Source organism: Cynocephalus volans, chromosome 9 (genome assembly GCF_027409185.1).
Source record: "Cynocephalus volans isolate mCynVol1 chromosome 9, mCynVol1.pri, whole genome shotgun sequence".
Lineage (NCBI taxonomy): Eukaryota > Metazoa > Chordata > Mammalia > Dermoptera > Cynocephalidae > Cynocephalus > Cynocephalus volans.
This window is the reverse complement of record NC_084468.1, coordinates 103893364-103918387: the sequence shown is the minus strand read 5'-3', so window position 1 is coordinate 103918387 and position 25024 is coordinate 103893364. Positions and strand designations below refer to the sequence as shown.

Below are 25024 nucleotides of genomic sequence, written 5' to 3'. Positions count from 1 at the left end.
ATATGTTGTGTTTATTTTACCACAATTAAAAGTAATAAAAAAAAGAGAAAACGAGAGTTTAAACTAGACTGCTGAAACCGGAAGAGCCACAAAGGGCCTCGCAATTAACTGGAGGTGGATGGTAAGTAAGATGGACAATCTCATGGAAAGAGTGAGATTTCAAGCCCAGAGTTTAGAGGGCTTTTTTGTAAGCTCCTTAGAGGGAGGACCGATACAGTGGGAGAAATGTTTTCATAACTTTAAAAATTTTGAATCTAAAGTGCTGGCAGGAACTTTCTGTGGAGGTATGCTATTCTGTAGTTAATTCAGATGCTGGTTTGCAGCTCAGAAAAGAGATCATGATGAGAGAGAAATTGAAGGGTCACCTATACAGAGATGCTGGCTAAAACTGAGTTAATGATTATGATTTCTGTGATGGATCATGTGGTGAGGGGAGAGAAGAGGGTGTACTTCGAAGAAAGATCATAAAATGAAAAACAGATGCAGCAGTCAGAAAAATGGGAGAAGTGATGCTGCGGTGTGGCAGCTAAGACAGCAAAAGTGGTCTGCCATGCCTAAAGTTGCAGAGATAGGAGGATCTAGGATGAGAGCTGGATTTTATTTCAAGTTGCTGTAGTTACAGCAGTTTTCATAAGGTGGCACAGAAAACTAGATTCTTATAGAGTATGTACATATTAAGCTTGGCTGGGCATAACAAACTGCACCGAATGGGTAGAGTAATAGATTAAATAAGCTTATGAAGCCATTGCACTTTTCTAGGCACAAGATGACAAGCCTCTGGAGAGTTAAGAGTAGCAATGGGGTATAGCATCGTGAAAATCGTTTTGTAAAAGTTCAACTTTTTGAAAAAATTGTGGTTACTAGAGGCTGGGAAAGGGAGGAGGGAGATGGGATAGTGACAGGTTGGTTAATGGATGCAAAATTACAGCTAGGTAGGAAAAATAAGTTTTGGTGGTGAACAGTAATGCTTGGCATTATAACTAACAATAATTTTTTGTATGTTCTCAAATGGCTAGAAGAGAGGAGCTCAGATGTTCTCATCACAAAAACGATAAATATTTGTGATGATGAATTTGCTAACTACCCCGATTCGATCATTACACATTGTATCTGTGTATTGAAATATAACTGTATCCGATAAATATATACAATCAATACATTTCAATTAAAAAATAAATTCCTTAAAAGAAGAGTTATTTTGAGAGGAAAAACAATGGGACTCAGTGATAGAAGGAAAAGAAACAGTCATATCTAATTTCATATTTTCAAGCTATTGAGTTGGCATGTAGTGTTGTTATTGATAGAGAAATTGGAAGAGAATGTGATTTAGGAGGATGATGAATTAATTTTGCTTACGTAGAAAACAAGCTGCAGTAAAGTGTTCCTGTAGAAATGTGCAGGTTGAAGATATGGAAAACATTCAGTGGGGAACTGGTAATGATGAACTAAAGAGAGAATATGAGAATGGTAAGGCACATTTGGATCTGTCACAAAGGGGCTTTGGTTTAATTAATGGAAATACTTGTTGTTTTCATCCAGTATAAATCAGCGTAAGTCTATGGTGTGAATTAGATTAGGCAGAAATCAGGAATGATTTGCAATAAAAAATTACTCACATAGACAGCAGTAGAGTTTCTTCATTTCTTCCTTGGTCTGATTTTGGATGTATGGTTTTCAGGTTGATTATTTTTAAATCCTGTAATTTTTAAAAATTTAAAATGAAGGACTTTTACTAGAACAATATTATGTCTAGCCTTATAGTGGATACAGAATAAATCACTTAGATAATTTATAAAAATATCTAATTTTATAATAACTAAAATACAGTTTTATTTTAGAACATTTTCCTGATTTATCATAAGGTTAAAAATTAAATTGGTCTTAACTCTTTATTCTCTAGTGTAGGTTACTAAAGTTGTTTGCCTGCAGCTCTCTTTTATAAATATTTTGTAAGACCCAACTGAAGGATCACTTCCTAAGAGCTGTTTGAACACCAGCCAGTAAAGGGACCAACAGCTCGAAAATATTTTCATAGCAGCTGCTTTATGTTATACTGATTGTTTTAAATAGAGAAAAGGCCTAACATTCCATTTTTACCATAAATATGTAAGAAATTAGGTAAGTATTTAACAATATGGTACATTCTTTTAAAAGTAGAGTTATATTTTCATATACAATTTCATATCTTTAAAACTGTGGAAGAGCTGGTAAAAGAAGAAATTTGGAAATAGTGACATCCAAGTTAATGTAGTTTTATTACAGTTTCAAAAGCAAACACTAATTATCATATGTACTCTTTTTTAGAATAATTTGTCAGGGTTCCAAACTCATTTTGTCCTATAAGGCAGAGTGTTATAGGCAAGGCTGGTCACAATTCTGTATTCCTCCTTCAGCAATTGTTGTAATGAAGTCTTTCTTTGCAAAAGTGAACCTCCTCTGCTAGATATTATAGCATTGTCTAATTCAATGTGGGACCCAGGTCATACCCTGGAAAATAAAGCTTCTTTTATCTTTTTTTATAGCATCAATCATGTTCTAGAAAATGATTTAATTCCACAGATCTTATATCCTGAATATTAAATGAAACATCTGATGACCTTCAAGGGTTTCTAATGTGTTTAAATTTGATTATGAAATGTATTTACTTAATAATTATATCCATTTATGTGATGTGTTTGCTTTTCTATAGAATAATAAGCCTCCCAACCCACCAGCCTTTATCTTCATGATTGATGTTTCGTATAGTAACATAAAGAATGGACTTGTCAAGCTTATATGTGAAGAACTGAAGACCATGCTGGAAAACCTTCCAAAGTAAGGGCACTGCCATTCTTTTTATAACTTATACAATATTGCTGAATTAATTTATTGGCCATAAAACAAGTGCTGAGTGAGCAGTTGATATTTTTTGCTAATGAGGACATAGGGTAATTAGTTATAAATCAGACACTCTTCTGAATCCTTAAAAAGTCAGAAGGCCCTGTACTGGCCAGCTGCCAAAAAAAAAAAACAAAGCAAAAAAACCCCAAAACAAACAATAACAACAAAAAAACAACCGGAAAAAGTCAGGGTGATCTGTTCTACAAAGCAAAAGAAACAAACTGATAAAAAACATTCAAAATACATTATAAATTATGAGAATCCCAACAGTGTGGTGGAAAAGACTTTGGAAGTCTGTTACTTCTCAAAGCATTGCTTTTCTAGTAGAAACTAATAGTTGCTGGGCATCGTAGAGGGTTCTAAGGGGTGCCAGAAAATAGAACTGTTGTCTTATGTCAGTGACATAATTTAGCATTTTAGCCAAATTTCCTTTAGCCCCTATGATACCTGTCTCACCCCTTTGCAGCAGTACTGCCTCTCCATCCTGTAACTTAACAGCACAAGGGACACCACTTTCCTTGCCATTGCAAAGGAGCAGTGCACACAAGAAAAGGTAGAAAACTGATTCTAATGGCTAACAGATGAACATACCCTAGATATTAATCAAGACTTCAGACTGTGCTTTAAAAAGGGCTATTTGGGGCCGAGCCCGTGGCGCACTCGGTAGCGTGCTGCGCTAGCAGCGCGGCGACGCTCCCGCCGCGGGTTCGGATCCTATATAGGAATGGCCGGTGCACTCACTGGCTGAGTGCCGGTCACGAAAAAGACAAAAAAAAAAAATAAATAAAAAAAATAAAAAGGGCTATTTGGCCTATTACCTGCTTTAGTACAAAGAAGTACATCAAATTGATGGCAGTCTTACCATAAAAAATATAAAGTTACACACATACACAGGCCAAAATACATTTTGTGGGAGAAAAAGCAACTGGATTTGAAAGATAATGGGAAAAAGGTATTTGGGCTTGAAGAAATACTTTTGAGATATTTGAAAAGTGGCAGGGAATAACTAGCAGCATCCTTTTACTTTTCTCTCCTATCTCCTCTCCTAAACTAATATCAAACATGCCTATTTTTTAATTATCTGTGTACAAACTAGTTGTTTAGGATGGGAAAGTAGCAGCTAGTAAAGAGACTCGGGGACAGGGAGAAGGCCATCCCTCATGTGAGGAAGACAGGTTTGAAGGGGGTAAGACAGGCTGGGAAGTGTTGGTGCCCTAGTGTCTGGACCACATCTTCCACCTCCTCCCTGTCTCTCTGAACATAAGTGATCTTTGTTTTGAAAAAGGATGTGTTTGGGGAGGTGAGGGTTGTCCTTAGCCCTTGGGGCTGCCTGAGTTTTTGGGTGCCTGCTGCCCTGTATTCTTTTCACATGTGACTGTTGCTCTGGCACATGTGAGGCTCAGACAAATGGACTCTGGACCTCCCAGAAGTAGTTTTGTTTGTATCTATGAAGCTGAAGTCATAATATTCCCGAGGATGGTTTGGAAAAGCGGTGGGGATGTTTAAAAACACCGAGGTGATTTCAAACTGAATTCTAAAATGAAGAATGAAACCTCCGGGCCGGCCCATGGCTCACTCGGGAGAGTGCAGTGCTAATAAAATGAGGAATGAGCTGGGAGCCCGTGGCAGACAGTGACATAGGAACACATCTGCTGCCTGCAGCCTCCTCGGGATGCTCATTTCTCTTACCCCGATCTCAGGGAAGCTGGAGACGTATGGATTTTCTGTTGAATAGGATGTATTTCACCGTAGAACTCTCTCACACAGCTATCTAAATTTCAAATCTGAATTTTGAACTTGATTAGTATGAAAGAAAAGTACTCTAATTTCTGGAAGTGGACTCTCTCCTTTTCCCTTCTCTTCAGACTGATTCAAATTAGGCTAACCTGTTTTCCTGGACAGTTGACTTCACCAACACCTTGTTCTTTTTCAACATAGTGGTGATATGAAGCTTATAACCTATTGATATTTAAGTTATGAAATCACACTCTTTCTGTCAGTGTCATCATTACTTAATATCCCATTGGAGCATATGTGTGATGTAGGCAAAAGATGGTAGAGAAAAATAAAAGGGTACTGCTGGTTTTTCTGTGCCACCATTCAAATCTACCTCTTAAAAGTGTTTAATAAAGCCAACTACCTTTTCTTCCCTTATGTTTTCAAACAAATCTAGTTTTTTCTCCACTGAAATTTAAATCTACCTCTTAAAAGTGTTTAATAAAGCCAACTACCTTTTCTTCCCTTATGTTTTCAAACAAATCTAGTTTTTTCTCCACTGAAATTTATTTTGGGCTGTGCATATATGTGTAACTTTATTTTTTATGGTAAGATTACCATTAGTTTGATATACTTCTTTGTACTAACTAACGTAGGTAATATGCCAAATAGCCTTTTTAAAGTGCTGTCTGATGTCTTGATTAAGGTCGTGGTGAATGTGTATGTCTTAGCTAATCTTTTGAGCAGGGAAGGCCTGTTCCTTACTGTTTAACTTCGAATTTATATCGTTGACCTTGCAAGGTCCCCAGACTTTTCTGATTTAAGAAAAGATTGCAGTGTTTCACCTGTTGTTCAGATCAAGCTCTGGGGTTATTTTGGGTTTTTGGGTGTATTTGTTTGTTTGTTTTTAATGCTGCTGTAACTAAAATGTTCAAAATGCTTGATTTTGAAATTTTCTGGCTCATCCAGTTGCTAATATCTTCAGTGTTGCCCTGTCAGATTCATTCCATTAAAATGATAGGAACAAGTATTCAGACAAGTGGTAATTGCAAAGCAGAACAACAAAAACGTATTGGTCTTTATGATATCCCTTGTGTAACTTCACAAAACTTATATAAAATTAATATGAAGGAGAGGCTGAGAATCTTCTTCCAGATATGATTTAATGAGGCAGTTATATTGTTGAGGAAAATTTTAGGACAGATTTTTGTTTCTGAAACAAATTAAAAAAAAAATATGTTCCCATGGAGACAAGTACTAACATTTTGCAATAATGTGAGATGTTCTGATTAGATACTTTAAAAAAAAAATGTTAATTTAGATGTTAAGTGAATCCTGTGAATTCCAGGACACTTTTTTCCCATCGCTTGAAAATGTCCAAATCCAGTGGGAAATAGCAATCTAGATTCTTCTCTATAGTTTTTCTTTTATGTCTTTTGCCTTAGTTGACTCCAAATTTACTAGTAAAAGAGAATAAAAGCCCTTCGTGATTTGCTGGACATTTTTTACCTTATGTATTAAAAGGCTTACTGGGAATTGGGAGTTTAAGCAGTGATGTGATAGTAAACTGTCTCTCAAATAAATAAAGCCTTGATTTGTAGTGTTTGCTCATTGCATGGTGTCAATACTTTAACCAGGCTTATTTTAAACTATCAAGGTGGTATCACTAAACCAGAGTTAGAAAGAGATGCCCGCTATTGGCTTATCAATTTGGGCTCTAACTTGGCATCCTAAATCCAGTGTTTCACTGTCATGATAATCATCCTCAATAAAACCTCTAATTCCCCACTTTATACTAGACCCTGTGGGGACAGAGAACATAAGCCTTGGCCCTGCCCTTTATTAGCTTATAGTCAAGGACTCATGAAATGTTAACAAAAGGCACCGTGTGCTAAGAGCCCAATGAGAACGATTTACAGGAATTGAGAAGAGGAAATGACTTCTAGTTGGTAACATCCTGGGAGGTTTCAGACAGGAAGAAGGATTTGCACTTGGTCTTAGAGGAAGACTTTAATAAATGGGGAGAAGGGGAAAGGCACGGGTGCAGTATAGTGTAGTGGTTAGTTGTATGAAATCATACTGTTTAGGATACTGAAGTGTGTATGAGTGTCTGTGTATGTGTAGTTACAAAGGATAGGGATTTCCTTTTCTGAAAGTTTTGCAAGTGTCCAGAATGTAAATGTTTACCAAATGCTTCTGGAAGGGATTATGAGAATCTATTTAAACTGCCCACGCGTTTATCAGTGCCACAGTGAAGAACAAATACCCTCAATTAGCAAAGGAAGTAAAGAAATAAAATGGTTTGAAGTCAGTTCTTTGTCAGCCTGTATACTCTGCTGAAACATCAGAGAAATTCAGAAGTCTGCAGTTTGAACTTGATATTTTCATCTAGATATTTCTATTATTTTTCTCTTGTACTTGAGGAACTCTTCATGCCATGTGCAAAATTTAGAAACCAAGAAAACCAGGTTTCTTTTCAAAAAAGTTGTCCCCAAGAAAAATAAGTTTTACTGACATCTAAGGGCAAAGAAAATTGCATCTGTCTTTTGAGGCTTTCATTAACCATTGAGCACTATATAATATCCAGCATTGAAAACTAGTAAGAGTATCAGAAATGTCTAGGTGTTTTGTTTTAGGGGAGAGAGAGAGACAAACAGTACAATGCCTTCATTAAGTATGTAATCTAGACCACAAAATTCTGAATATACTTACTATACACTGGAATGAGAATGTTCATGCTTTTATACTTTCAGGAATATTAAGGCCTTATTTTGGAATTCCTAAAAAAAATCTACATTTTGTTACAGTTTTGGAGCTTTTATTGCTTTGCCATGAACATCACACATGGTTATCTAATGAGAATTACATTGTCAATTTATAACTGTACTTATTTTATATATTTACGCTATATGTTTCTATGGTATATTGTTCTCAAAATCTAGCCCATTTTCTGTTGAGGTTTTGTAGAATATGTTAGAAAAGGATCACACGGGAGGAGCAAGTCCTTGCTTGATAAGAACAGTTGTCCTGTTGGTAATACGAGTGTGCCTTTCTCTTCTCTTGCTTCAGACATTCCATTTGTTCCTCTCATCTTCTGGTGACTTCTGAGAGCTTTGTTTATAAAGAATGTAACAAGCCTAGCTTGTTTATGTGAAAAAAAACATAACAAAAAACCTTCTAATTTGTTATGGATTGAAAATAAATATAATAAAGAAATATGTGCAAATGTTTTCATAATATCTATTTTACTTTTTACCTAATAGATTTACTTTTTACCCAATTTTGAAGATTTTTTCATTATCAACTTGTTTATGTTTGTAATAACTCCCACCTCCAACTGCTGTGACTCAATACTGTTTACATCTGGTAATGAAAATTAAGGCCAAAATCTTAAACATGTCTTTCATGTATTTCGTAGAAGGCACACTTACTGGATTCCATATAGAAACCTCCTTCTCATTCTAATTTTATAAAAGGACCTCAAACACTTTTTCTTTTCCTCACAGGGAAGAGCAAGAAGAGACGTCTGCAATTCGAGTTGGTTTTATCACATATAACAAAGTTCTCCATTTCTTTAATGTAAAGAGTAACTTGGCCCAGCCTCAGATGATGGTGGTGACTGATGTTGGAGAGGTCTTTGTTCCCTTGTTGGATGGTTTCCTTGTCAACTGTCAAGAATCCCAATCTGTAATTCACAAGTAAATATCAAGCGTTTTATAATTTAAATACAAGTCTGGTCTGTTTTTAATTGCATTGTGTTTTGACTCAATCACACATTGTTTTGCTTTGTCTTTAGCCAGGGTATCATTTATATTAGGTCTGTCTCTTTTTAATAGACCAGTATCTAAAAGGAAGAATTTTTTTATGCTCACACTCAACCGTATCAATCCTTTCTCTTTGCTAGAAAGGTAATGCACGGGAGACATTAGGAAATAATAATGTGGATGAAGGTATTCAGTGATGGTAATAATAGCTAAAGATAGCTGCCACTGTTTCAAGAAATTATGGTGTAAGAGATCAGTAATGTTGTGAATAGAAAAATGTCTACAGAATCATGATTTTGTAAATGTTCTCTTCAAATCATAGATTTGGGTGCTAAACCATGCTAGGGTATCATTCCCTGAGGAATGGCCTGTGAAATTCATCCATAGGTATTGAGCATAAAATAAAAACCACGTGTGTTTAGGCTGGAAATGTCAATGATTTATTTCTTGAAGTTTATTCCAAATATGCTAAGCATTTAAAACCTTTTATTCACTCATTTCTTATAGTTTATTGGACCAGATTCCAGAGATGTTTGCAGACTCTAATGAAAATGAGACTGTCTTTGCTCCTATCATCCAAGCTGGCATGGAAGCACTGAAGGTGAGAGAAGCCATTTCTAGTTGCTAGTAAATAAATCTTAAAAAGAAAGAGACCAAAAAAACAGGAAGTTTTATTTATGAAAGATAATCCAGTTTTTATTAAAACTTGTAGGTCACTAGAGGCTATTCCAAACTTCCACGCAAATCTCAGGAGGAAATGGCCAAAACCACAAATTGCTCCCAGCATTTATATTCCAGCACTATTAGCATCTGAGCAACTGATTTTGCCAAGATTTCCAGTTTATCTCCTCCCTTTGGCTTTTGTATGAACTTTATATGATCTATTTTAAAATTAGTCCAACAATGTCTGAACTACCAGATTGATTCCCATATCACCCTCCGCTTCCTTGAAGTTTTCTAACATGTAGGGGCAAGGCCTTATAACAGTGAATGACAGAGATGTGAATGACACCCAGGGCCTTGCTGATTGCCAAAAGTAGATGAGAGGTTGGCCACGTCTCCAGTTGGCAAGCTGAACCCAGTCACTCTGGCCATTTTCATAATAGTAGACAGTAAACTGAAGAAGGCAAAATGGTTAGAAAGCGCTTACTCTAAATCATTATTACCTTAGCACAGGAGTCAAACCACTTTGGTCCTCACGGCTAGTTCCTAAAGTTAATTTTTAAATTTTATTATTAAGGTTAAATTAACTTTTAAAATAAAATGGCTAGTAATAATAACAACAGTAACAAGCAGCAACAACAGTCATACAGAACTGAGTTTTTGAAACACTTCCCACATAAATTTTGTGTCTAATTTAGTAGTTTGGTTCTAGAACAGTGATTCTTGCTTGGGTCTTTCTTTTTTTTTTTGATCTGCAGAGTATTCACTAATGGATGAAAGGCTGTTGTGAATGTCCCTCAAAAAAGTCTCAGAATATGGGCTGGCCAGTTAGTTCAGTTGTTTAAAGTGTACAGAATATCCTGAGCTGTTCAGCTGACCAGCTACAGTCCTGAGCTTCCCAAAGTTACTCTTTCCCTCCCCACCCTTTTTAAAAAGTATAAGCAATTAATGTTAAGTCTTGTATTACAGAGTTACATCTCTTCTACTGCACCATAAACAACTTAGGAGAAGGGACAGTAGTCCCTACACTGCCATACAAAACACAGGCACTTAATAAATCTTTGTTGATTGAAAGAACAAGTGAATGAATGATGTGGCCTCTTCAGTATTTTGATACTATCTTGCAAATTCTCAAAAATGTTAGCTCTTAGCCTAATAATGACTTCAGACAAGAATTTTAGTGTATAAAAACTGCACAAATATAAATCTGACTGAATTTTAGCCACACAAGACTCTGAAAAGATAACATAATATGACTGCCAGAGGTAGCTAAATAGTCATATATGCACCAAACATTTACACACACACACATGTTTACCTATTTGAAGTTTTTTTTCCTTCATCCAAAGCTGGCAAAGTTGCTACGAGGCAAAAAGCATAAACTGCAGAAAAGCTCCAACTGTACTGCATCATTTTCAGCTTTTTTTTTTTTTTCCAGTGTCTGCTCTGAAACAATGAATTATAATCACCCAGAATTTTTCTGACTGATGCAGGAGAAATCTTTTCATTAATTTATTGTTACTATTGACAATCTGTTTACAAAAAGGTTTTGAGGAGACATATGATTATGGCACGTAGGCAATAGAATGATAAGGCAAAAGTAAAGAACCAGAAATCAGTAAGAAGGTTAGGGAAAGGAAATAATCACATTAGAAAATCAACATTAAGTATTATTAGTACTTTTCTGGTTAGTTAAGAAACATTATGAGCTAAAATGCCTGCAATAACTGACTCTAGGAAACCAGCTAGTGAATCTTCCTACATGTTAAGAAATTAAATAATACAAGAATGTCTCCACTGGATGTTCTGCAAAAAATAAAGAAAACTTTCTTCATAAAGTTATTTCTTATTTTAACCATTAATTAAAAGTGTAGGATAAGTTAAATCATGGTCAAAGCATTCTTAGAGCAAGAATGGCATATGAAGTTGGAGGGGTCAGGAATGCAATTTTCTGGTGAGTTAACAGAAGGATAGTCTCAGAGATTGTAGAATGAATAATAATTCCTCATGCTGGTAGTTTCCAAATATGGATAATCATCAGAATAAATTAGGACGTAATCAATCAGAATTTCTGGAAGTGGACCATAAATCTGCGTTTTTCAAAAGCACCCGCCCTTTACCGTGTGATTCTATGAATAGCCAATTGAGGTACCAAGTGCCTTACTTATCTTTTTGAAGTAGTGGAGCATCGTTCAGTCTCTGTATGAAAACTGGTGTTGGAAAGAACAATGTTCACCTCGCCAGCAGGGGCATGTTAGTAACTGCCTTTGACATATGTCCAACATGTGTTCAACAAATGTCATTTTATAAAGATCGTTTAGTATCTTTTTTTTTTTTGGTAGCTGGCCAGTACCGATTGAACCCTGGAACCAACTGAGCTAACCAACCAGCCCCTGTTCCTCATCTTTTTGTAAAAACAGTTCTTTACCTTTTATAAAGATACTTTATTCTACTTTGTAAAATACTACTCATTAACTTTGTGTTTATGAAGTTATTCTGAGTTGTTATATTTAGATATTAATTTCTTCTCATTTTAAACTTTAAGGTAAAAATATGCACTACTATAGTAATAAAACTGCAAATGTAACAAAAAATAATATGCAAAAGACATGAAGCTACATTGGCTGACATGAACTAGACTCTGGCAATATATTGAATCACATTTAATTTCAAGAAATTTTGCTTGGTAGTTTACTTCTTAGCTTCTTAAATAAGATTTTAAGTATTCTTAATGCTGAATTGACTTTCATGGAGCCTGAATCTTCTTTTAATTGTTTCCCAGAGACTATAGATACATAATCTTGGTCACACAACTCTTCCTTTGTCATCATGCCTGATAGCTGGCTCCTAGTGTCTACTGTTGCCACAACACCACTACATTCTTGAGCATTCTTCCTTGAAATACCACTTTAGTTTTAATCCATACTTACTAAAAGTTTGAAATAAGAACTGTTACATCATGACCCTGGGAATTCTATCATCTATTTTTACATGATGGGATTTATGTGGTCCTGAAAGTCTATATACCATAGGCTAAACAAGAAAGTGTTTTCACTGTAACACATCATTTTAATAGTTTTTTTTTTTTTTAATAACATGGTATACAAACTTATATTTAACTATTTGCTCTTTCATTTACAACTTGTATGACTTTAGGCTTATTTTCTCTAAGCCTCAGTTTTCCAAACTATAAAACGGAGAGAAAATAGTAACTTGCCCAAAGTTATGAAGGTTTTTATGAGGATTAAACTAGATGAATGTAGTGCTTGGCTCAAAGAAAGAACTTATATTTTCATTAGTTTATTTATTTTCTGATGTCCTTCCTACACAAGGCATTTTCTGTGATTTTCTTTTTTTTTAGGCAGCAGACTGTCCTGGGAAGCTCTTCATCTTCCACTCCTCCTTGCCAACTGCTGAAGCACCAGGCAAGCTAAAAAACAGAGATGACAAAAAACTGGTTAATACAGACAAAGAGAAGGTACTTCGTAAACAATTATTCTTTTACGTGTCCATTTGTCAGTTATTAGGAGGGGGTAAAGCAAGAGGCGATGTTAGGGCTGGCTGGTTAGCTCAGGTGGTTAGAGTACAGTGTTATAACACCAAGGTCAAGGGTTCAGATCCCTGTACTGGCCAGCTGCCAAGAAAAAAAAAAAAAAAGAAAGAGGCAATGCGTCTGTTATGTAAAAAAGAAGGGGAGAAGCTAAATCTATTGTGTAAGTCTACTACATTGTATATTACAGGAATATTTTGAATTACAAATAACTTAAGAAATTTTATATTCCTAGAAAAACTGTTATCTGAAATATCTAAGTTAAAATAATGGCCCAAACTTTTTTGTGTGTAATCTGTGGAAGAAACACTGAGTGATAAGCCTGTTAAAGAAGTGAAGTGGAGAAAAAATGTAGAAAGAAGATAAAGGGTAGAAGAATGTGAACTGTACCATATGCCAACACTCCTTTAAGGTGGAGACTTGAGCCATGAAGTAGAGGTGCCTAGTGCTCAAAATAAGCCTTTGCCTAAACCCGTGGACAGTGTGGCAGCAGAGGAAAAGTCAGTGGGAAGGAGAAGACCATGGATGTAGGCATCCGACTATTGGCCACAGGACGCCACACAAGTTGCCTCTTCTAGGGTCTGTAAAGCAGGGCCAGCAATATCAGCTTCACTAGGGTTGTTGGAGGATCAAATAAATTGCATGCATACAAATATTTCATGAAGCTCAAGACTTGCACAGACTGGGTGCTCAGTACATGGCTACCGCACTGATGATTACCACAATTCATTTCTTTAGCTCAGTTCACTTAATTGGAAAAAAAAATTTTTTTTTCATTTAAAAAATTCAGTAAGAACTCAATAGAAACTTAAATTTTAAACCAAAAACATTTTGTGATTTTTATTTTTGCATTTTTTGCATCTTTTTCTTCAGATACTTTTCCAGCCCCAAACAAATGTCTATGAGTCATTGGCCAAGGACTGTGTGGCTCATGGCTGCTCTGTGACTCTCTTCCTTTTTCCCAGTCAGTATGTGGATGTGGCCTCCTTGGGTCTTGTTCCTCAGCTCACTGGAGGAACCCTTTACAAGTACAACAACTTTCAGGTAAATGCCAGCAATTTGTTCGCCTCACTTTTTTACTCCTATTTTAATTTTTGTGCTTAGATCATAGGGTAAGAAAGCTGTGCCCCCTTGTGGGCAACTGAAAAATGGAAATTCAAGAGCAGATGGAAAATGATGTACATGGTTAAACAGTTTCATACTCCCTAAGTGCTTGGCAACAGATTGAGCTCATTCAGCCTCAGAGTTAAATATAAATATAAGCTTCCATAATGGGGAAAATATTTTATATAAAAGATACTTAAGATAATGTTTAAAAAAGTGACTACATATTTGTTTTAAATTTGGGGGGTTTGGGGGATCAACTTATTATACCCCTCTCTTCCAAGCCTGAGTTGAGAGACAGATTCAAGAGATGATCACAGTGTCAGCACTGTAGTGGACCTAGGTCTGTAGGTAAGTGCACTTGCTTATGCTTTACCCCAAATTTGACAAACATATACACCCAGGCATAGGGTGGGCAAGTTACAGGCTTATCCTGTGAACACCTGTACATTGAATACTTTCTGTATTGACTGGAAGAAATGTGTGCCTCCTGCAGGCAGGCTGCTTCCCCAGAAAGAGCACCCAGAAGAAGCTGAGCTCTGCCCACACAGTTCCTTTTTCCAAACTTACTAATCAGATAAGCCACTCCCCCTCATCTGAGGAGAAGGGGTCGGCAGTATGCCTCTAATGTATGTACCTCCACATGGAAACATGGAGTGGGAAGGGGTGTTCCCCCAACATAAATGACAGATGTTAACCATTATTTTTATTTATCATCAATGAAATTATTAATAAACCCAGTTACATTACAAACTAGTTGTATTATGAACTAGTTAAGTGACTTGATAAGACCAAAGATTACAAATGAAATAAAATTGAAAAAGCTTTACGAGTCATTTCCAAGACTTTTGTATATATGTATGTCTTTTTAGGCACACTCTAGAAAATAAGCTCATAATAATCATAAAGAATTCTAACTCTTTCTCATTCTGTCCAGATGCTGGATACTGAGGCAAAATGAAACCTACTGTGCTGACCAATTTCAGCTCCTTTTCCAACTAGGGAGATATATTTTTTTGGAAATTTTTTTTTTTTTCTTTCCCAAAAAGGTCTTTATCATTTCCATTCCTTATTAATAAGGTCCTGGCATATGTGAATAGTACTGGGTCCTTGCCAGGGTCCTTAGCTGCATATAAGTGTGATTGTCTAATTAGCTTCAAAGAGTACGCTACTAAGTGCTGTGTAGGTAGTGGGTGTACTGCAGTAGAACCTTTTAGGCTTATTACTTTTTTTCTGTTTCTTTTAGTTGAGTTATGTGCCAACCCTGTTTAGTTTCTGATATAATAAATGATATTTTCTTGTACCTCAACATATCAATAATTTTTATTGATTCTTTCAATGTTACTAAGAAAGAAATGCTATTGTAATCCAAGAGAGGAAAACCCTTTAAAATGTAAGCAAGGAGTAAAATATTTTACAGTCAAAGATTGTTAAGTTTGGCTATGCTGCTACTACTTAAATCACTTACCTCTTTAAAGACCCAGTTATTTATTTGTGGTTACTCCACATTGTTGCAAAACTGAATCATACTGTACAATTTCTTTCTCATCCTCAAAAGTAAAAGTTTTAATAGTGTCTCCCATTCAATAATATTATAAGGCAGAAATGATAAAAATGATGGTCAAGAACTTTGCAGGCATCCAGTTGTGTGTAAACAACTAAAGAGATTATTATAATCTGTGATTTCCCTCTTTCCTTTCTTCCTTAACCTTCCCTTTGTGTTTGGGGGGTTGAGAAGACGGAAAGGGATGTGTGCGTCTGCATATCTCCTACCTGTCAAGCGGTAGTGGTGAGAATTTCTTAAAGGGCTTCACTGATCAGGTCAGATGAGAAGCTTTATAAGCTGGTACTCAACTAGTTTGTTTACTCTTGGGTGAGCACTCAGCTTAGGATTGTGCATATGTACATATTATATAAATGTTGCTTAGTTGTAGATTGTGAACAGGTTTTAGAAATGTGATAGTAGAGTGGTTAACAACGCTAAGAGAAGGGGTTTCTGCTAACCCTGTGCATGAACTGCCCCCTGACTTTGCTTCACCAAACTCTGAATATGATCAGATAAAAGGACCCCCAAGTGCAGGGTCTTTCACCAGCCCCATTAAATGGGTGTTATATATTGGGTCTTAGACTTATCTCTAACCCTAAGTCCCTGAGTGGATCATTTATGCTCTCTCAATTTCCCATTTGCAAAATAAAATTAATAACTGATTTTCCCATCTAGGTGTTATGAAAATGAAAGAAAATAATAGATGTGAGTTTAATTTGAAAAGTTAAGAATCACTGTCCAAAGATCCTATATTTTCCTTAACCAAAGAAACATAAGATGTGCACATAAATATGCTAACTCAGGATTTTAAAAATAAGAATTAATTTAGTCTGGCCAGTTATCTCAGTTCATTAGAGCACAGCCTTGTAACACTAAGGTCAAGGGTTCAGATACCCATACCAGCCAACCATCAAAAAAAAAAAAAGAATTATTTTAAAATTAGGATTAAAAAATAAGAATTGCTATTTTAGGTATTTTACTGCAATCTGGTGTGCATTGATCATACTTTATTTTTTAGATGCACTTGGATAGCCAACAATTTTTGAACGACCTTAGAAATGATATTGAAAAGAAAATAGGCTTTGATGCTATTATGAGAGTTCGTACCAGCACAGGTAATTATTATTTATACTATTTTTAGGTTTGTTTTGTATAATTGTTTCCTCTTCAAATCAATAACAGGCCAACAAAGAAAATAACAGTAAAATAAGGAGAAGTAAAATTCCTCCTTTCTCTTATCCTTAGGTTTCAGAGCCACTGATTTCTTTGGTGGAGTTTTTATGAACAACACCACTGATGTAGAAATGGCAGCCATTGATTGTGACAAGGCAGTGACTGTGGAGTTCAAGCATGATGACAAACTCAGTGAAGACAGTGGAGCCTTGATCCAGGTGATTTAAAGTTTATCTCCATCTTTGGTTTTTAGTTTGTTACTGATAATGATCATTGAGGAGACTAAAATACCATCAAATGTGTTAGTCTCTTCATAAAAAAATTCAGCTCTCTTTCTGCAAAGACAGAAGTCATTAGATTAGAGCACTCAGTGGTATGGTTTCTGCATAGTCTAATTCATTTATGTCATTGCAAGAGAGCCCAGGAAACTTTTGGTAATGTCAGCAAACTGGTTTCCAACAGTATTCAATTCTTTCAGGCTATAGCACTCATCCACTCCTGCCATATGTGTATTAGTTTGCTAAGGCTGCCATAACAAAGCATCATGGACTGAAGAACTTAAACAACAGAAATTTATTTTCTCACACTTCTGGCAGCTAGAAGTCTGAGATCAAGGCTTCTGAGAGCCTTGAGGGAAGGATCTGTTCCAGGCCTCTCTCCTTTGCTTGTAGGTGGTTGTCTTCTCCCCATGTCTTCACATCATCTTCCCTCTGTTGTGTGTCTTTATCCAAAGTTCCTCCTTTTATAAGGATAACAGTCAAATTGGATGAGGGCGCACCCTAATGACTTCATTTTAATTAATTTACCTCTTTAAAGACCCTATTTCCAAATACAGTTACATGCTGAGGTGCTGGCAGTTAGGACCTCAACATATGAATTTTGAGGGGCACAGTTTAGCCCACAACATCATGTTAAGCACGTTATCACATTATAAGCAAACGGAATAGCATTTGGCTTTGTTGTAATTAAGGTTAACTATAAGCCATGGAGACTTTGAACTAAAAGAAGAAAAAACATATCTACTGTCATAGTTTTCAGACACTAATATCACTCTGAAAGGATGGAGAGGGGTTGGCATTAAGTTGAGGAAGAACTTTAATGTTTATTTTTTAATCACATATATTTGGGGAAATGGTTATATCTCTGCATTCTTAAAATATGTATATCATCAGCATAAGACCTAAGTACATCGTCAAAGCTAGTTGTGTATTTTTAGGAGAAATGAGCCTTGAATAGGGCTATGAGCACATGAAGGTGTTGTTTCTGGACCTAGATCCTTGGTAGTGTGATGGATATGTTAATCAGAAAAACACATGACCTCTGTTTCTTTTGCAGTGTGCTGTGCTTTACACGACCATCGGTGGTCAAAGAAGACTTCGGATTCACAATCTTGGCTTAAACTGCAGCTCCCAGTTAGCTGATCTTTATAAGAGCTGTGAAACAGATGCCCTTATCAACTTCTTTGCCAAATCAGGTAACATGTTGGTAATCCTGGGGTTACATAAGCCTTGCTTAGTAAATCAGTCAAGATTTATTGGTTAGTTGAATCAGTAGCTGAAAAGTACTGTGGTGGTGCAGCCTTTTGGTGGGTAAATTCAGAGCTTACTTAAGCAAAGACTGAGGAAGAATAGTCAGCATCTCTAACTCTAAATTTATAAATGACATAATTCAGTTCAGGGCCAGGCTCTTCAGATTCATATAAGTTTCCTTCCTGGGAGGAATCCGAGTTGAAATTTAGGAAGGCGATGCTTAGACCTCAATCATGGTATATGAATGTGCCTGTGGCACATGGGGGGCACAATTTAGAAGGAGATTAGACTGAACTCACTTATCCATACCATGATAACTACAAAACAGGATGGGCCCTGAGGCAGAATTTTCTTTGGCTTTACTTCTGAGATTCTACACTAAGGTTTGGAAGAAATAGCAGTTAAATTCAAGATATCAGAAAATGACATACTGGCCTTTCTTTTCTCTGTATGTAGAACTCTTATTTTAGTATTCTGAAGATAAATCTGGGCCAATATAATGTTTTGCTATAGTTAGGTCATTGTTCTCCACTGGCTAGATCATCATAGACTATCAGCAAATGACGTGAACATTTTTAAATGCTGTTATCCTTGCTGGGTGGTCTGAAGATAATAGTAATTTGTTCTTTATTACTATAATTACTTGAAGAGATCATCAGTTTCTGAACTAAAACTTTGACGTCCTTTTCATTGTTTTGTGCCCATAGCTTTTAAAGCAGTTCTACACCAGCCTTTAAAGGTCATCCGGGAGATTCTAGTTAATCAGACTGCCCATATGCTGGCATGTTACCGGAAGAATTGTGCAAGTCCATCTGCAGCAAGCCAGGTAAGCTGCCTGTTGTGTTTAGATGTTAAAGTGTTACAAACAACTGCTTGTTCCTTCAGCATGTAGCTATTGAAGGCTTATGATTTGCAGACACTTAGATACATGCTGTATAGAAAAACCATACAGCCAAGGAGGTTGAGAATGCAATTTGGGGGGGCTGTGGGATTTTTATAGCCAGCACTTAAAAACTCAGCTTTACAACGTGCCTAAACCAAAAAAAAATGTGTGTGCATATTCAATTGGCAGTCACTACATTATGTATAAACAAAAGAATGTTATATGTAAGAAGTGTCATAATGTAAACAGGATTCTCTTTTGTATATAGAGGTGGATGTTTTGTTGTAAAGTGTGTATGCTTAAATACATTTTAGGCATATTAACAAAGTTGACATGAGCTGATGGTAGTAATAACATTTTATAAACAAAAATATAATTTATACATATAAATATTGGAATTCTTTATATTTAAAAGTGATTAATAGGTATAACACCACGGTCAATTGGGCCCCCTCACTGGCCAGCCACCAAAAATAATAATAATAATAATAAATAAATAATTAAAAATAAAAGTCATTGATAGGTATGGAGAGTTTTGGAAGAATTGTCTGGCCATCACCTCGTAATTTGAAATTTTAGAAGATAAAAATTGTAAATAAACTTCATTTAGACTATCTCATATAAAAGAAAAAGTAAAACCTCAAGTTTACATTTATTTTTGCATTTGTTCTCTTATTCACATTCTTCCTTATGTCAGTAAAAGTTAGATGCCATTTTTCTTACTTGTGTATTGAATATCTGAGTGTAGAATTTCAATTAAAAGAGAAGACAGCAAGCAACAGATGGGAAAAGTTTCTAGTTCATTCATCATCAAAAGTGGGTGCTGAGAGGACATCAGAAACCCACCTAAAAGAAATCCTTCAGCAGAAAAGATAATGCAGATAAATTTTGGGTCCAAATTGATAATCTGGGTAAAGGAAAATAAAACAAACACGTCTATTAGATTGGACTTTTCTGTTTTTGGACTGGTAAGGGGATCACAACCCTTGGCATGGTGTGGTCTGCACCACGCTCAGCCAGTGAGTGCACTGGCCACCCCTATATAGGATCCGAACCCGCGGCCTCGGTGCTACCAGCCCCGCACTCTCCCGAGTGAGCCACGGAGCCGGCCCTAGATTGGACTTTTCATAAAAGTTCTTTTCCATGCTGTCCAAAGTGATTAAATTAGTCATCCACTCTTTCATCTCCTGTTTTGATAATCATATGAATAACTCTAGAATCTATATGAATATTCAGTCCTCTTTATTACTCAGAAGATTTGTCACTTTAGTAAACTCAACACCCACCAGGTGCACCTGGAATCTAGCCTAATATAGTCCAATCATGAGCACTTTCCGTCCTAGTTTTACTATTTGTTTTAGAGCTCTGGGAACCTTCTTCTGTTTCTGGAGTATCTCTCAGTTCAGAAGGATTAGTTGATGCAGAACAGTTAGTGTCTTCTCTGGAAGTTTTTTTGCTAACATTATTAAGATGATTGGATTCAAAGACCTTAAGTTAAAAAGAAAAGTCTGTTGCCCATTTAAGGAAAAAAAATAAAGCCTATCAATGCCTTCTTGTTTAAAAGATAAAAGTGGTATCTCTACCATTAGATCATCTGTTTATACAATTTAATTATTTCTGGAGTAAAAACACTATGATGCCAAATTTTCTCTGAATAAGTTGATAGAGGTTATTCATATTTGTATAATGAGCTTTTTCTTTATTCATTAGCACTTTTCAGGTGTACCCTTCAACCAAATGATATGCTTTAAAAAATGATGTAACTTAGATAACTTATGATTATCCATGATGGGGTCTGGAAACTGTAGAGATTATAAAACTGTCAGTAACAATAATATATTTTAATATATTATTAACTGAAAGAATAGAATTGCTGGACTTTGGGTTCTCTTCAGAAGATGTAACTACAAACTCAGTGCCCTCCCACAGTTCTCTTGTGAGAAATGATACCTGCGGAGAAACTCCTAAAGGAATTCCACCGTTTTATCATAGAGCCCAAAGTTTCCCTGATCTAAGCAAGACCATCAAGGAGCTGTATACTTGGATTATATGACACTGGAACTCAGTTGAATTGCTTTTACTGAATTGCCAAGACTGAGACTAAACTGATGCAAGAAAAGGCACTTAGGATACAAAACTTAAGGAGGCACCCACTCTGAGGGTCATTTGATAGATGCTATGTTAAGACATACAACTAGTAATAACATTAAAACAATGTTTTAGGCTTAGATAAGCAGGGTAAATTCTTTTTATTAAATCTAAAGCTTTCTGTTCTGAGCTTAAATATATTACATCATATGGGAGTATAGTGACCTCAAAAAGCAAGTCAAATGACCTTAACTGCAAAGCAATAGTTTTGTTTTATTCATTACCACTTCTGTTATTTAAAAACCCCAAGAAGAGAAGAATTTTCCAAATTCAATCAAACTGGACTTATATGAATTTCTGTTCCTTCCTCACCCATACCTTTTCTACCCAGGAATAATTTAATTATTTATGGAGGGGACTGGGAGGTGGAGGGAAGACTTTGTAGTGCTAATCTCTTGCCACATCTTCTTCCCCCCTCAAAAACATTAAATAAGACTGTCTTCTTGTTTTCTCTTACTCTTTAACTCCATTTTTCTTCTTCATCATCAATTTTCCTTTTCGTTTACCTCCTGTCTTTTCTCTTCTTCACCCCCTATAATCCAGCCTCCTCTAATCGGATTTTTTAGTCCTAATAGTGTCATTGTTGGCCAACTGCACCCCTTTGAGGGTATTTAAGACAACAGATTTTTGAACTGTCTTTATATGACCTGATTAATTAGAAGCAACCAGTGAAATTTCAAGATAATATTAAAATACAGTATGTACATGTTTCTATGTGGAAACATACTTAATCCACAAGAGTGGCTAAGAGCATTCTTAATCCATGATAATATAAAAGATGCCTAAACTGATAACTAGCCCAGAAATAGCACTGGGGCTACATGGCTCTGGAATATGACCGTAATCTGGTTCCTACAGGTTTTGATTATAGTTTTCCTTGGCTGAGAAAGTAATACAGTACCAAATGTCAAATGAAAATATTTTATGCTGGAGAAAAAATTACAAGAAGAGAGTGTTCTGTTCTTATAAGGAAACATGCAAACTGTCTGTGGTTCTTTGAAAGGAAATTAGAAGTTGAGAAGAGAAATAAACTGCAAAGTAGAATCATTCTGAAACATGTTTGCCTGAACCAGTTAGAAAGATCTGTCCTACACATTCCTTACCTACTGGATCACGAGAAGAGACCTATAATGTAAAGAGATTTAAGTTGGGGAATGAATTCTAACAGAACACTGATGGAAGTTTTCTTTTCAGTGTGGATTCTGAAAAGTGTATATTCTTTTTCATTATTGAAGATATAAAGCTGAAAAGAAATCATGAATTTATAGACCAGATATTTTGGTTATCTGTTTGCAAATCATCTCCTATGGGTACTTTTTTTTTATGGATATTTCCTCATTCGTTGACCTGTACTGTTATATGGAAGGAAGTGACACTCAAATCAGTCAGACTTGATTATTAGCTGTTCTTATGAATTTTGGGGGGTGAAAGTTAAGCAACTTAGGTCATTATCTATAACTTTTTAAACTGTCAGGTTCTGTTTCTAGAATTGCTCATTGTGTTATGTTGTAGCATCTCATTGCGGTATATACATTTAGGCAGTTAAAATGAGGTCATGTGAACCAAAACGAGGATGGAGAGGAGGATACAAGTGGATAACAATGATAAAATTTAAAGGATTCACTTACTAATTGAAGGTAAAAAAAAGAAAAAAATTAGGGTTCATTTGGTACTTCTACACTGAAAAGGAAACACGAGAAGAATGACATGTTTATGGAATTGTAGGAGTTTGTTTTTCACGTTATCATTCAATAGTGACACATTTGAATGCATGAAGCATTTTATTTTTCATCTGTCTGTAGTATTGCAATCTCCTTATTATGTTTTATCTATTTATGTCCAATATCCCCAATGGACTTCAAGCATCTTATGACATGGACTGTGCCTTATTCCTCCTTATGTCCTTGACACTTTGAACAGAACCTGTGACAGAGTGCTATTTAATAAGTGTTTGATGAGTTCATGACTATGTGAGTTTAAGATGCATGAAGAGTATAAAGGAAGAGAGATCTCATGGGCAGTTGGTAATGCTGTTTTTGAGCTTGAAGTAGAAATTGGAAATACAGATTAGGAAATCACTTATTTATTCTATTTTATTTATTAAACATATATATGGTACTTACTATGTTCTAGACACTATTATAAGTGCTTTACAAATTAATAATCATTTAATTCTCATAACAACATTATTATCATGAAGTAGCTGTACTTATTATTCTATTTTCAGATGAGAAAACCAAGGAAAGGAGAGGGTAATTTGCCCAGGGTCACACAGCTCGTAAGAGGCAGAGCTGGGATTGGATCCTAGGCAGTGGTTGTGCTGATAATCCCCACACCAAGGCTCCTAGAGCACTAGATAAAATCAAAACAACTGCTGTTCTTCAAATATGTACTATGTGCCAGTTACTGTGCTCTGCGTGCTTTACATGGGTTACCATTAAGCCTCACAACAACCTCAAAAGCAAATTATGTTTCTGACTTAAAGATAAAGCTTAGGAGGTCTTTCTCAGTAGTCAAGTATATGAAAAAGGATATCTTTCTTTTTCAGCTTATTCTACCAGATTCCATGAAAGTATTACCAGTATACATGAACTGTTTGTTAAAAAACTGTGTGCTGCTCAGCAGACCAGAGATCTCAACAGATGAGCGGGCGTACCAGAGGCAGCTGGTCCTGACCATGGGTGTGGCTGACTCTCAGCTTTTCTTCTACCCCCAACTTCTGCCAATAGTAAGCATGCTGTGGTGATGCATTTCCAAGAGGAGTCTGGAAGGGAATCCTATTTTGTGCTTTTCCATATGCTGTATCTGAAACATTTTGTTCTTAAGAAGAAATTTAAAGTCACAAATGCCTACAAAATGTTGAGCATGGGATTTAGAGCATAGGCTCTTTGAGCAAGCTGCATATGTGCATCAACATGTGCTCAGTGTGTGTGTAGGGGGGATTTGAGGAGTTCCTACTTCACCGAGTTGTTCAGCTGATTGCTTTTCTTTCCTCAGTCCCAGAATGGTGATCTTTGAGTAGATGGATCGAGAAGTCAGTAAAACAGTTGGGGCAAGCTAAGATTACAGAAGAAATCTACTTTATATCATTAAGGACAACTTACATATGTGTGTCTGGGATCTCATGTACACATATGTATTTGTTTTTACAAAAATTTATAAATGTCTAAGAGTCACCATATTTAATCAGAATGGCTATGATTTGCCTTGCCCAAATGCAATTAGGGGTTTATAAATGAGCATAGATTTGAGGACTCCTACACCGTACATCAGCCCTTGCCCTCAGAGCATTTACATGGCAACTGTATCCTGCTGTTTTGAAGTTATTCCTTAATGTCTTGAGTGCCCCTGCACTCTGCAGCTAGGCTTTCCCCCCCTAAGACCTCAAGGTTACAATTGCAGGAGAAGGGAGGCTCTCAGTAACAGTATAACCAGTGTTAAGTCAGGTTGGAAATAAAAAACTATTAATTTTTTCAATCACTATGAAGGCTAGATGTAAATTATTAGGAATGATTGATTTTTTCAAATAAAATTGGATTATCAACAATCTCTACACTAGAGAAACTAGAACATCACCACTCCACTGACATTTTCTTGCCAAGGTCACCAGTGACCAGCATGTTGCTAAATCCAAAGGGGCAGTTCTCATTTCCGACCTGTTAACAGCATCTGACATAGTTGATTACTCCCTCTTGAAATACCTTCTTCACTTGGCTGCTTCTGGTATCTCTCCTACTTCACTGGCTACTCCTGCTGCCTTTGCTAGTTTATCCTGTTCTCCTTGTTGAAGTGGCCAGGAGCTTAGTCCCTGGGAAGCTTCTTTTCTTATCTCTGCTCAGTCCCTTCAGGTCTTATGTGTTCTCACTGTTTTAAATACCATCTATGTACCGATTCTCAAATTCATATCTCCAGCCATACCTCTGCCCTGGACTCTGAATGTGTTTGTCCCAGCAGCTTACTGAGCATCTCTCCTTGGATATGTAATGGGCATCTTAACTCGAGCCCCTGATCTAACCTCCCAGGCGTGATTCTTCTGCCGTCTTCTCCATCTCCATTTATCACTACTTT

At 36.2% G+C, this 25024-nt stretch overlaps 2 protein-coding genes across 5 annotated transcripts in view; one reads left to right on the top strand and one right to left on the bottom strand.

The window, feature by feature from the left end:
• SEC24D (SEC24 homolog D, COPII coat complex component) overlaps nt 1-25024 on the top strand; it is a 103087-nt gene that overhangs the window by 60786 nt on the left and 17277 nt on the right. For all 4 annotated transcript variants that reach the window (XM_063108006.1, XM_063108007.1, XM_063108004.1 and 1 more), the window contains exons 11-20: nt 2690-2814; nt 8103-8294; nt 8868-8961; nt 12385-12501; nt 13447-13617; nt 16242-16338; nt 16469-16614; nt 17732-17870; nt 18633-18751; nt 23505-23684. In XM_063108006.1, the coding sequence (XP_062964076.1) occupies nt 2690-2814; nt 8103-8294; nt 8868-8961; nt 12385-12501; nt 13447-13617; nt 16242-16338; nt 16469-16614; nt 17732-17870; nt 18633-18751; nt 23505-23684 (1380 nt within the window). The remainder of the gene's footprint in view (nt 1-2689; nt 2815-8102; nt 8295-8867; nt 8962-12384; nt 12502-13446; nt 13618-16241; nt 16339-16468; nt 16615-17731; nt 17871-18632; nt 18752-23504; nt 23685-25024) is intronic.
• The window catches only part of METTL14 (methyltransferase 14, N6-adenosine-methyltransferase subunit), a 71416-nt gene continuing 58760 nt past the window's right edge, over nt 12369-25024 (bottom strand). Inside the window, exon 11 of the mRNA XM_063108010.1 lies at nt 12369-12453. Coding sequence (XP_062964080.1) covers nt 12410-12453 — 44 coding nt within the window. The 3' untranslated portion in view covers nt 12369-12409. The remainder of the gene's footprint in view (nt 12454-25024) is intronic.